At 45.5% G+C, this 11770-nt stretch overlaps 1 protein-coding gene across 1 annotated transcript; it reads right to left on the bottom strand.

The window, feature by feature from the left end:
• Positions 1–4303: 4303 nt before the first annotated feature.
• LOC142709523 (protein kinase C-like 1) lies at positions 4304–7131 on the bottom strand. Its single transcript, XM_075848493.1, has 3 exons — positions 6651–7131; positions 4956–5485; positions 4304–4788 (listed from the first exon to the last, which is right to left on the bottom strand). Exons 1-2 carry the CDS (start codon positions 6888–6890, stop codon positions 5186–5188), a joined length of 540 nt encoding a protein of 179 aa, XP_075704608.1. The 5' UTR covers positions 6891–7131; the 3' UTR covers positions 4304–4788; positions 4956–5185.
• Positions 7132–11770: the final 4639 nt, after the last annotated feature.

The following is an 11770-nucleotide window of genomic DNA, read 5'->3' as shown; positions in this document are numbered from 1 at the left end:
GTGATGAGGCCGGTCAGAGTTTGTGTTTAGTCAGTATTTACGTTAGTCGGCAGAGTCACAGGTGGAGTGAAACGCGTGGGGCGATGGGGGTGATGGACAGCACATTGAGTGGCGTCATCCTCATGTTCCATTGGTGTTGGTGCTGCAGGTTTCTTCCAGTGACATAACATATATGATCCCCGTATGGTAAGTTCTTTCTTACGTTTTTTCCTATATGACATTTTATGGCCTGTCACATATAGACACATAAAGGTGAGGTAACCAACAGGGCCACGGGCGTAACTAGGAAAGACTGGGCCCCATAGCAAACTTTTGACTGGGGCCCCCCCTCCCCTGGGTGTCACACAACCCCCCCCCCCTTGTAGATAGTGCCTTTTTTACAAACCCCCCTTTTGATAACGCCATACAGCCCCCCTGTAGATAACGCCATACAGCCCCCTTTGTAGATATCTACAGAGGGGGCTGTATGGCGCTATCTACAGAGGGGGCTGTATGGCGTTATCTACGGGGGGCTGTATGGCGTTATCTACGGGCGGACTGTATGGCGTTCCCTACAGGGGGGGGTGTATGGCGTTCCCTACAGGGGGGGGACTGTATGGCATTCCCTACAGGGGGGGACTGTATGGCGTTCCCTACAGGGGGGGCTGTATGGCACTATCTACAGGGGGAGGCTGTATGGCGCTATCTACAGAGTGGCTGTATGGTGCTATCTATAGGGGGGCTGTATGGCGTTATCTACAGGGGGACTGTATGGCGTTATCTACGGGGGGGCTGTATGGCGTTCCCTACAGAGGGGGCTGTCTGGCGTTATCTACAGGGGGGACTGTATGGTGTTACCTACATGGAGTCTGTATGGCTTTCCCTACAGGGGGGGGTCTGTAGGGAACACCATACAGCCTTCCCTGTAGGGAACGCCATACAGCCCCCCTGTAGGGAACGCCATACAGCGTCCCCCCTGTAGGGAACGCCATACAACGTCCCCCCCTGTAGGGAACGCCCTACAGCGTCGTCTCCCCTGTAGGGAACGCCATACAGCGTCGTCCCCCCGGTAGGGAATGCCATATTGCGTCCTCCCTTAGGGAACGCCATACAGCCCCCCCTGTAGGGAACGCTATACAGCCCCCCCCTGTAGGGAACGCCATACAGCGTCTCCCCCCTGTAGGGAACGCCATACAGCGTCCCCCCTCCTAAAAAAATGCGACCTACAGTGTGTCCTAATAAAAGACATGTATCCCCTATCCACAGCAGCGATAGGGAGAACGGGGGACTGAAAGTCCCCCTGAAGTTCTCCATGACTAACCTCTGACTTCCCGCGTCTGCGCAGCTCACTAAAAATTAAAGGAGCGCTTGTCACGCATGCGCACAAGCGGGACCGGTGCTCCATTCATTTCTCCGGAACTGCTGACACAGACCCCGGAAGTCCGAGGTTTGTGATGGAGAACTTCAGGGGACTTTCAGTCCCCCGTTATCCCTATCGCTGCCAGCGATCACGCATGTATCCCCTATCCTGTGGATATCCTGTGGCTAGGGGATACATGTCTTTTGTTTAATGGCAGAGCGGGGAGATACCTCCCTGCTCTGCCGTAGGGTTCAGTGGCGTCTCGCTGTAGCAGCCATAGCGGCTGCTAGCGGAGCCTCCGGCCATGGTGAGGGCCCGTGCCGGCGGGCGACACGGGCCCCCTCATGCCACGGGCCCCGTAGCAGCAACTACTGCTGCTACGGCGGTAGTTACGCCACTGACCAGGGCCGTATTTACCATTAGATACCTGCGGGCACCAGATCACTGTAGTACTACCGGTAATGAATCCTCTTCCTGTGTGTTTTCCGATTTTATGTAACTAAAGCTTAATCGCTGTATAAATGAAAAGTTCTACAACTTCCTAATCTACTTTATGTTTCTTAGCTGAGAGCAGGACTAGCGATGTACAGGTTCACTGCATCTGAATGTAAGCAAGAGTGTCCTCATTCACTGACAGCAAACAGATCTTGAAAATGGTGAGTAATTGAAACATAAATGATATTATAAAGTTGTAGAACTTCTCATGTATACAGGAATAAAGTATTTATTATATGGGGGCATGGCTGTAAATATGCCCCCGGATATGACGACTCCTTGTATAGACCAGTCCTATTGGATCTCTCGGTGTGGACGTCTCTGCAGGGGATTTTTCTTCTTCATGAATGTTGATCTCTGGTGTGAAGGATCTGGTAACAGGAGCATCCATGAGGTGAGGGCCCTGACTGTAGGGGGCAGCATTGTAGCCGATCCTCCATCCCCCACTGTGCCCCATTCAGTGTATCCCGTTTAGATAATCCTCCACAATCTAAATAGCCTGTACTTCAGCTCTCTCCTGCACTGATACATTGTAACAAACTCTCACTTATCATTATATAACCATTAAAGCTGTTTTCTGGTTTGGAAACCCCATTTTCAAATGCCCTATTAGGGAATTTTGGGGTAATAGTGTGGGTTCCCCCGTTCAGGACCCTGATTAATTATCCAGAATGGAGAGGGGCAACAAACATCATCTCCTGCTCAGGAGGACCATCACATCCATGTATTACATGCCCAGCCCGGTGATTATAGAACTGTGTAATACTTTACTTCCCCTTTAGAGATGCTGTAGGGAAATTAAACTCTTGCAGCAAGTTCCCCCACAGATTACTGGACCCCTCTAGCAAAACGGTATTGTAAAAACCTGACAACCCCTGTAAGGCTCTGTTCACACCACATTTGGGCTTTAAATCTGACATATACCTTTAAAGTGTAGCTAAACGTTTGACAAACTTCTGACATGTCATAGTGACATAGTGACACGTCAGAAGATTGGATTGGTGGGGGTCCGAGCACTGAGACCCCCACCAATCACTAGAATGAAGCAGTTGAAGCCCCCGTGTGAGCGCTCAGTCGCTTCGTGTTTGTTCGGCTTTTTCCAGAAATAAATGTATCGGTGAACGGACTCAATAGAAAGTCTATGAGCCGATACATTTTTCCGGAAAAAGCCGAACAGACAGGAAGCGGCTGAGCGCTCACACGAGACCTTCAGCTGCTTCGTTCTAGTGATTGGTGGGGGTCTCAGAGCTCGCACAACATTTACTACACAGAAGTCCAATGGGAATAAAGACAAGCACAAAGATGTAGGGGGTAAAAGGAAAGTTTTATTTATAGATAAGGGAAGGTTATATTTTATTATTAGGAGATTATTCTAGAAGTATTAAGACTACTATTATTATATACTGTGTATATGTATGTGTCATCTATTTATCTATTATACTAAACCTATCTAAAGGCCGTGTTGATCCAGAGGAAGGCGAAAACCCCCTGTGAGGAATGAGCCAATTGTCCTCATATTAGGGGGGGGAAATTCCTTCCTGACCCCAAATATGGCGATCGGCATAAATCCCAGGATCAGAGGCTGAAGTGTAACATGTGTAATATGGGGAAAGACTAGGGGAAAATTACTCATTTTTTTTTATGATTATTTTTAATGAACTACTGTATTTATTTATGTGTAAACTATAAATTGTATTAAATTAAGATTTATTTTTAATTATTTTCTATATTTATATTATGTTACTTATGTGTGTTACTACTTATTACTCTATCATCCTAAACCTATTTAAGGCCGTGTTGATCCAGAGGAAGGCGAAAACCCCCTTTGAGGAATGAGCCAATTGTCCTCATATTAAGGGGGGAAAATTCCTTCCTGACCCCAAATATGGCGATCAGAATAATCCCAGGATCAAAGGCTAAAGTCTAATCTAAATGTACTATGTGTCTATATGCGGGTGACTATACTTATCATGTAGTGTGGTGTCTATACTTATTATATAGTGGGGTGATGTGGGTGATGTGAGTGATGTGGGTGATGTGGGTGATGTGGGTGCATTACTTACCTGGCCTGTGCTGAGGTGAGATCAGGTATAATGGCCGCTCCGGCCCCAGGACTACAACATGCGGCTATTATTCCTGATCTCCCCAGATGGAAACTAAGCACAGGCCGCTCCTGGGGGGTGTAGAGGATCTTCAGGCTGGAGTGATGTCAGATGCCTGCCCGGGATTGGAGGATGGCAAGTCAAGGCTCTGGTGCAGCAGCAAGATGGCAGAGGTGTGGCATGAAGATGGTAAGGAGAGAGATGATGGTCTGGGCAGCCGAGGTGACATACAGCAGCAGAGACTTGAGGCGCGGGTCAGGAGGCATGAAGTTCTGGGCCCTTGTCCTGAGATCTTATCGGGTCCAGCTTGGTGACATGAAGCTGAACCCGGCCAAGGGGTGAAGGGCTTTGTTATTCTCTGGCCACTTCAGATGTTGGTTCTCCAGAACGGGCACAAATGGTGTAAATGGTGGCTGTGCCCTCCTCTCCTGCAGTTCCTCCCAGCCGATGGTGGAGAAGAATGGATGCTCTCTGATGTTCCCGCACACACCGAGGCGCCTCTTAGAGTTTTTACGGACCAGTCTCTTAGTCAGATGTTTCACGTCAGGATTAAGCCAAGTTGGAAATTTAGGCTTCGCGGTGGTGATGGCTTTGATAGCCATTTGCCTGACGGGGCCGTTGTAAAATGGGGAGCGTCCTGCTGCCATCCTGGACACCACAATCCCCAGGCTCCACCAGTCAACTGCGGAGCCGTATTTTTTTCTAAGAAGCACCTCGGGGGCCATGTAATGCAACGTTCCCGACACTCCACGGATCTTATTGGAGGCGGTGACGCCATCTTGGGCCAATCCCAGGTCGATGATACGGACGTGGCCATCTGCATCCAACATTATATTCTCCGGCTTTAGATCTCTGCAAAGAAATAAGACGAGAGAATGACAAATCCGCCCAGTGATCCAGGAGACGGGGGATGGGTCATTGCACCACCAAGCAGAATAGCCATTCAGGAGTGTAGGAAAGCTGGGTGCAGTGTTTCCAGCATGTAAAGGAGAATGAAAGAAGGGGGAAGTTCTGCTTACCGGTGGACGATGTTGTGTCCATGGAGGAACTGGAGGCCACATATCATCTCTGCTGTGTAGAATCTGATGGGGAGAACAGAGTGGAGTCTCAATGTCATGAAATCTTCCTCTATCAATTCCCTAATATCATGTTATGATGGAGTGTGTGCGGTCTCTAGCAGAGAGGAGGCGCTGATTATGGCAGCCTGTATTCTGCATTCTCTGTATTATCCTTCATCTGACCTCCCCCCTCACCTTTTCTTCTTTCCACCCCCCTCAGTCTCCTGATTATTTACTCGCCTTACGTTGCCGATGTTCAAGCAGCCGCACATCCTGATCAAAGCCTCCAGGCTGCCACCGGACAGATACTCCGTGATAAAAAATGCCCGCTCCTCAGATTGATGTGCGGCATAGAGGTGGCATAGGAACGGGCAGTGTCTGGCCGCTAGGAGTATCCGCCGCTCTCTCATAATTTCGTCCGTATTGTCCCGTTTGGTGATCATTTTTACGGCCATGTAGGTGTTTCGGCCGGGGACTGATGCCAGGACCACCTGAGGAAAACAAATGGAGATTCCTCATGAGAAGAAGAAGGAACAGAGGTGGACAGAGAGGTGGGTCAGTCGGGTAGTGCCCAGGACTCTACAGCAGAACAAAGCTGAGCTCCCAGCATAATGCAGTGTCTGCTGTTGGGCCCTGTATGGAGAGGTCTTCACGCCTTACCCACATTTGACATAATTATCTTAGTTGGTGGGGGTAGTAAGGAGCAGGATCATACGCTATAATAGCGACCGTGGCATCTAAACAGTTAAATAGAGGTAAGCTCCCACTGTCACCCCATCACCCCTACCCGCAACACGATCACAGTGTGTAGATAGTTGTCATGGCAGCCAGGGGGCCTAATGGAGACCCCAAGGTCTGCTAACTTGGTCCTCCTACTAAGCTTAATAGGAGGAGGCTAAAATAACAATTCAAGCGATACATAAATATTGCAGTCAAAATAAATAAATAAACTTTTTTCTATTTCGTTTTGTTTAGCTCCTCGAAAAATGGAATAAAAAGTAAAAAAGTGATTAAAAGTTTTATGTAACCCGAAATAGCACCAATAAACAGTACAGCTCGCCCCACAAAAAACAAGTCCTCACACCGCCCCATCAACAGAAAAATAAAAACAATTCGGAGTTTCAGAATATGAAGACACAACAAATTAATGTTTTTACAAATTGTTTTTATTGGATAAAAAGTATAAAAAATAAACCAATATAATTTTGGTATCCCGTTATTGTGCTGACCCGCAGAATAAAGGTAACGTGTCATTTTTACCACTAAGTTAACACCATAAAAGCCAAATTATTAAACCAATGGAGGAATTGCTGTTTTTTTTTTTTTTTGCTATTTCACCTAAAAAAAACCAGACTTTTACAATGTTCCCAGTAAATGATATGGTACATTGAATGGAGCCATTAAAAACTACAACTCGTGCCCCCAAAAATCAAAATCTCTCATATGTCGACAGAAAAATACTAAAATGAAAAACTAAAGTAGTGGTTATGGGGGCAGGAATACTTCTGGATGTCCTATTAGGCATCCCATAGGAGAACACTACACCCATCATCCATCCAGCATAACATGGTGACAACAGAGAACAATTGATGGAGATAAAAGGTCAACTTTAGGTTTACCACCCTATAAAATGAAATATTTAGATATTCTACTCACTTTGCCAAAGCTGCCCCTACCCAGGACCTGGTGGATGGTGAAGCGGCTGATGGTAAGCCTGGCATAGGGGCTGGATGTTCCAGGGTCTTGGCTGCTCCCAGGTCTTGGCTCCTCATCCTCCAATCCTCTGTCCTTGGCTCCTCTCCTCTTCTTCTTGAATCCGGTGACGCTGTCCTCCTCCCTCTTCCTCTTCTCCTCTTCTCTCTTCTCGCCGTCTTCTCCATGTCCATTGGACGCCATTTTCACCAATATCTTCCTACCTGTAGACTTCAGTCCGATCGCTGCCGTCGACAGTTGAAAGTAAACGGCAGTTGGTCGTGTGCAGGTCACGTGATGTCAGAGGTCATGGAATCCTCAGGTGGCACCTGCCTGGCAGTAACCTGCTCTGCCATGTCTGATGTGGGCATCATGAGTGCCAGTCTAGTGTCCAGAGCTGTGTTTCCCAACCAGGGTTTCTTATGGCCTGGTCAGGGGTCTGCAGAACACAGTAGCAATACATGCCACTCCTACAGTAGAGATAAACAACGGTTATTTGCTCAGGTTATTGGCAAAACCCTTTTCATCCACAATATAGAATCTGGGTTTATATTTAGGGGTCTGTATTTATTTAGGGGTCTGGTCTGAGGTCTGTATTTATTTAGGGGTCTAGTCTGTATTTATTTAGGGGTTCCGTATGGGGTCTGTATTTATTTAGGGGTCTAGTCTGGGGTCTGTATTTATTTAGGGGACTGGTCTGTGGTCTTCATTGATTTAGGGGTCTGGTCTGGGGTCTGTATTTATTTAGGGGTCTGCTCTGGGGTCTGCATTTATTTAGGGGTCTAGTCTGGGGTCTGTATTTATTTAGGGGTCTGGTCTGGGGTCTGTATTTATTTAGGGGTCTGGTTTGGAGTCTGTATTCATTTAGGGGTCTAGTCTGGGGTCTGTATTTATTTAGGGGTCCAGTCTGGGGTGTGTATTTATTTAGGGGTCCGGTCTGGGGTCTGAATTTATTTAGGTGTCTGGTCTGGGGTTTGTAAATATTTAGGGGTCGGGTCTGGGGTCTGTAATTATTTAGGGGTCTGGTCTGTGGTCTCCATTGATTTAGTGCTCTGCTCTGGGGTCTATTTATTTAGGGGTCTGGTTTGGAGTCTGTATTCATTTAGGGGTCTAGTCTGGGGTCTGTATTTATTTAGGGGTCCAGTCTGGGGTGTGTATTTATTTAGGGGTCCGGTCTGGGGTCTGAATTTATTTAGGTGTCTGGTCTGGGGTTTGTAAATATTTAGGGGTCGGGTCTGGGGTCTGTAATTATTTAGGGGTCTGGTCTGTGGTCTCCATTGATTTAGTGCTCTGCTCTGGGGTCTATTTATTTAGGGGTCTGGTTTGGAGTCTGTATTCATTTAGGGGTCTAGTCTGGGGTCTGTATTTATTTAGGGGTCCAGTCTGGGGTGTGTATTTATTTAGGGGTCCGGTCTGGGGTCTGAATTTATTTAGGTGTCTGGTCTGGGGTTTGTAAATATTTAGGGGTCGGGTCTGGGGTCTGTAATTATTTAGGGGTCTGGTCTGTGGTCTCCATTGATTTAGTGCTCTGCTCTGGGGTCTATTTATTTAGGGGTCTGGTTTGGAGTCTGTATTCATTTAGGGGTCTAGTCTGGGGTTTGTATTTATTTAGCGGTCCGGTCTGGGGTCTGAATCTATTTAGGTGTCTGGTCTGGGGTCTGTATTTATTTAGGGGGCTGGTCTGTGGTCTGTATTCTTTTAGGGGTCTAGTCTGGGGTCTGTATTCTTTTAGGGGTCTAGTCTGGGGTCTGTATTCTTTTAGGGGTCTAGTCTGGGGTCTGTATTTATTTAGGGGTCCAGTCTGTGGTCTGTATTTTTTTAGGGGTCCAGTCTGAGGTCTGTGTGATTTAAGGGTCCGGTCTGTAGTCTGAATTCATTTAGGGGTCTCTTCTGGGGTCTGTAATTATTTAGTGGTCTGGTCTGTGGTCTGCATTGTTTTAGGGGTCTGTAATTATTTAGGGGTCTGGTCTGGGGTCTGCATTGATTTAAGAGTCTGGTCTGGGGTCTGTATTTATTTAGGGGTCCAGTCTGGGGTCTGCATTTATTTAGGGGTCTAGCTCGGGGTCTGTATTTATTTAGGGGTCCACTCTGGGGTCTGTATTTTATTAGGGGTCCGGTCTGTAGTCTGAATTCATTTAGGGGTCTGGTCTGGGGTCTGTATTTATTTAGGGGTCCAGTCTGGGGTCTGCATTTATTTAGGGGTCTAGCTCGGGGTCTGTATTTATTTAGGGGTCCACTCTGGGGTCTGTATTTTATTAGGGGTCCGGTCTGTAGTCTGAATTCATTTAGGGGTCTGGTCTAGGGTCTGTAATTATTTAGTGGTCTGGTCTGTGGTCTGCATTGTTTTAGGGTTACCAGTACTATATTTTCTTACGACTATATTTCTTGTCGTCTTTGGACATACTTGGCCCCAATCGGCCCTGATTGCTTATTATTCTTGATCATCCACTGACTTCAATCTATCTGAGATATGGTACTGCTGTACATCTGCGATTCTTACTTACTTTTTGCTCTTACATAGATATCGCTTCCATTACCAGTACTATATTTTCTTACGACTATATTTCTTGTCGTCTTTGGACATACTTGGCCCCAATCGGCCCTGATTGCTTATTATTCTTGATCATCCACTGACTTCAATCTATCTGAGATATGGTACTGCTGTACATCTGCGATTCGTACTTACTTTTTGCTCTTACATAGATATCGCTTCCATTACCAGTACTATATTTTATTACGACTATATTTTTGTCATCTTTGGACATACTTGGCCCTAATCAGCCCTGATTTCAATTGAATATCACTTCTCGATCTTATCATATGCATGTTTCACTTCTGCTGTTATAACGTAACATGTACACAGTGACATTATACTCTTACCCGGTTTTTCACTGATTTTGACGTCTTTTGTTGTGTGACTCATCCCCTGTTCTACTTTTTAATTGTCTCATGTATGTAATTTAATAAAAATTTGTATATTTTTTCAAATATCGTGTGCTGAAGTCGATCATATTTTCTTGGTTTAATCTCATGTAAATTGTTGATCGATGCACCAAGTATATCTTGGTTTTCACTCAGGATTCAATATAGTGCATGTAATATAGTCAGCAACGATGCTTTACAGTTTATTACCTATTACTTCTTTGAGCACTATTTTTTATTGAATTCTGTCTGTTGGTATTCTATCGGATTGTTTTAGGGGTCTGTAATTATTTAGGGGTCCGGTCTGGGGCCTGTATTTATTTAGTGGTCTGGTCTGGGGTCTGTATGTATTTAGGGGTCTGGTCTGGGGTCTGTATTTATTTAGGGGTCTGGTCTGGGGTCTGTATTTATTTAGAGGTCTGGTCTGGGGTCTGTATTTATTTAGGGGTCCGGTCTAGCATCTGTATTTATTTAGGAGTCTGGTCTGGGGTCTGTATTTATTTAGGGGTCTGGTCTGGGGTCTGCATTTATTTAGTGGTCTGGTCTGGGGTCTGTATTTATTTAGGGGTCTGGTCTGGGGTCTGTATTTATTTAGAGGTCTGGTCTGGGGTCTGTATTTATTTAGGGGTCCGGTCTAGCGTCTGTATTTATTTAGGAGTCTGGTCTGGGGTCTGTATTTATTTAGGGGTCTGGTCTGGGGTCTGTAATTATTTAGGGGTCTGGTCTGGGGTCTGTATTTATTTAGGGGTCTGGTCTGGGGTCTGCATTTATTTAGGGGTCTGGTCTGGGTCTGTATTTATTTAGGGGTCTAGTCTTGGGTCTGTATTTATTTAGGGGTCTAGTCTTGGATCTGTATTTATTTAGGGGTCTGGTCTGTGGTCTGTATTTATTTAGGGGTCTGGTCTGGGGGTATGTATTTATTTAGGGAACTGGTCTGGGGTCTGTATTTATTCAGGGGTCTAGTCTTGGGTCTATATTTATTTAGGGGTCCGTTCTGGAGGACTAATCAGTCTCTAGAACAATATTTAATGTGTTTTATCTCTGACTGTCAATATGATTGGGTCTCCTTCATTTCCCTCGCCAAATTTTCCCTTAATAACCGGGTCAGTCACTCATCAGGGGTCTCCCCATTTTTCTGTAATTTTGGGTTTAATCCACGGTTCTCCTCTGTTTCACCTGGTGGTTCCAACAATCCCGAGGTAGATCTCGTTCATCGGGAACTGTCCACAGTCTGGGCCCAGGTTCAGAAGAAACTAGAGGCGTCCCAGAGCATACAAAAGCAAAGCGCCACACACTTTTCAAAAAAGTGCCAAAGGCAGCGTAAACTGACCAAAAACGTTCCTGCAAATTGCGACTTTTCTTTGCCAGATAAGCGGCTTAGCAAGGTTAATAAATTCTCCTCTAAGGCTACAGACAGTAATACAATATTTTAATGCAAGGATGTGTACACTTAGTGTCTGACTGAGGACCTTGGACCCACCAAAGGAAATAATTCTTGGGGGTCTACACTTCCACTATATAGAAATAATGTGAACACTCTTAATTGTGTACTAAAAACGTGTGTAGTAAAACAAAGACCAATATTCCCACCATATAGTGACAGATATCAGTCCTACACAGGCATTCTGCAGACCATATACACTACCGTTCAAAAGTTTAGGGTCACTTAGAAATTTCCTTATTTTTGAAAGAAAAGCAGTTTTTTTTCAATGAAGATAACATTAAATTAATCAGAAATACACTCTATACATTGTTAATGTGGTGAATGACTATTCTAGCTGCAAACGTCTGGTTTTTAATGCAATATCTACATAGGTGTATAGAGGCCCATTTCCAGCAACCATCACTCCAGTGTTCTAATGGTACATTGTGTTTGCTAACTGTGTTAGAAGGCTAATGGATGATTAGAAAACACTTGAAAACCCTTGTGCAATTATGTTAGCACCGCTGTAAACAGTTTTGCTGTTTAGAGGAGCCATAAAACTGACCTTCCTTTGAGCTAGTTGAGAATCTGGAGCATCACATTTGTGGGTTCGATTAAACTCTCAAAATGGCTAGAAAAATAGAGCTTTCATGTGAAACTCGACAGTCTATTCTTGTTCTTAGAAATGAAGGCTATTCCATGCGAGAAATTGCCAAGAAACTGCAGATTTCCTACAACG

Source organism: Rhinoderma darwinii, unplaced genomic scaffold, assembly GCF_050947455.1.
Source record: "Rhinoderma darwinii isolate aRhiDar2 unplaced genomic scaffold, aRhiDar2.hap1 Scaffold_4155, whole genome shotgun sequence".
Classification (NCBI taxonomy): domain Eukaryota; kingdom Metazoa; phylum Chordata; class Amphibia; order Anura; family Rhinodermatidae; genus Rhinoderma; species Rhinoderma darwinii.
This window is presented reverse-complemented; position numbering and strand designations above follow the sequence as displayed.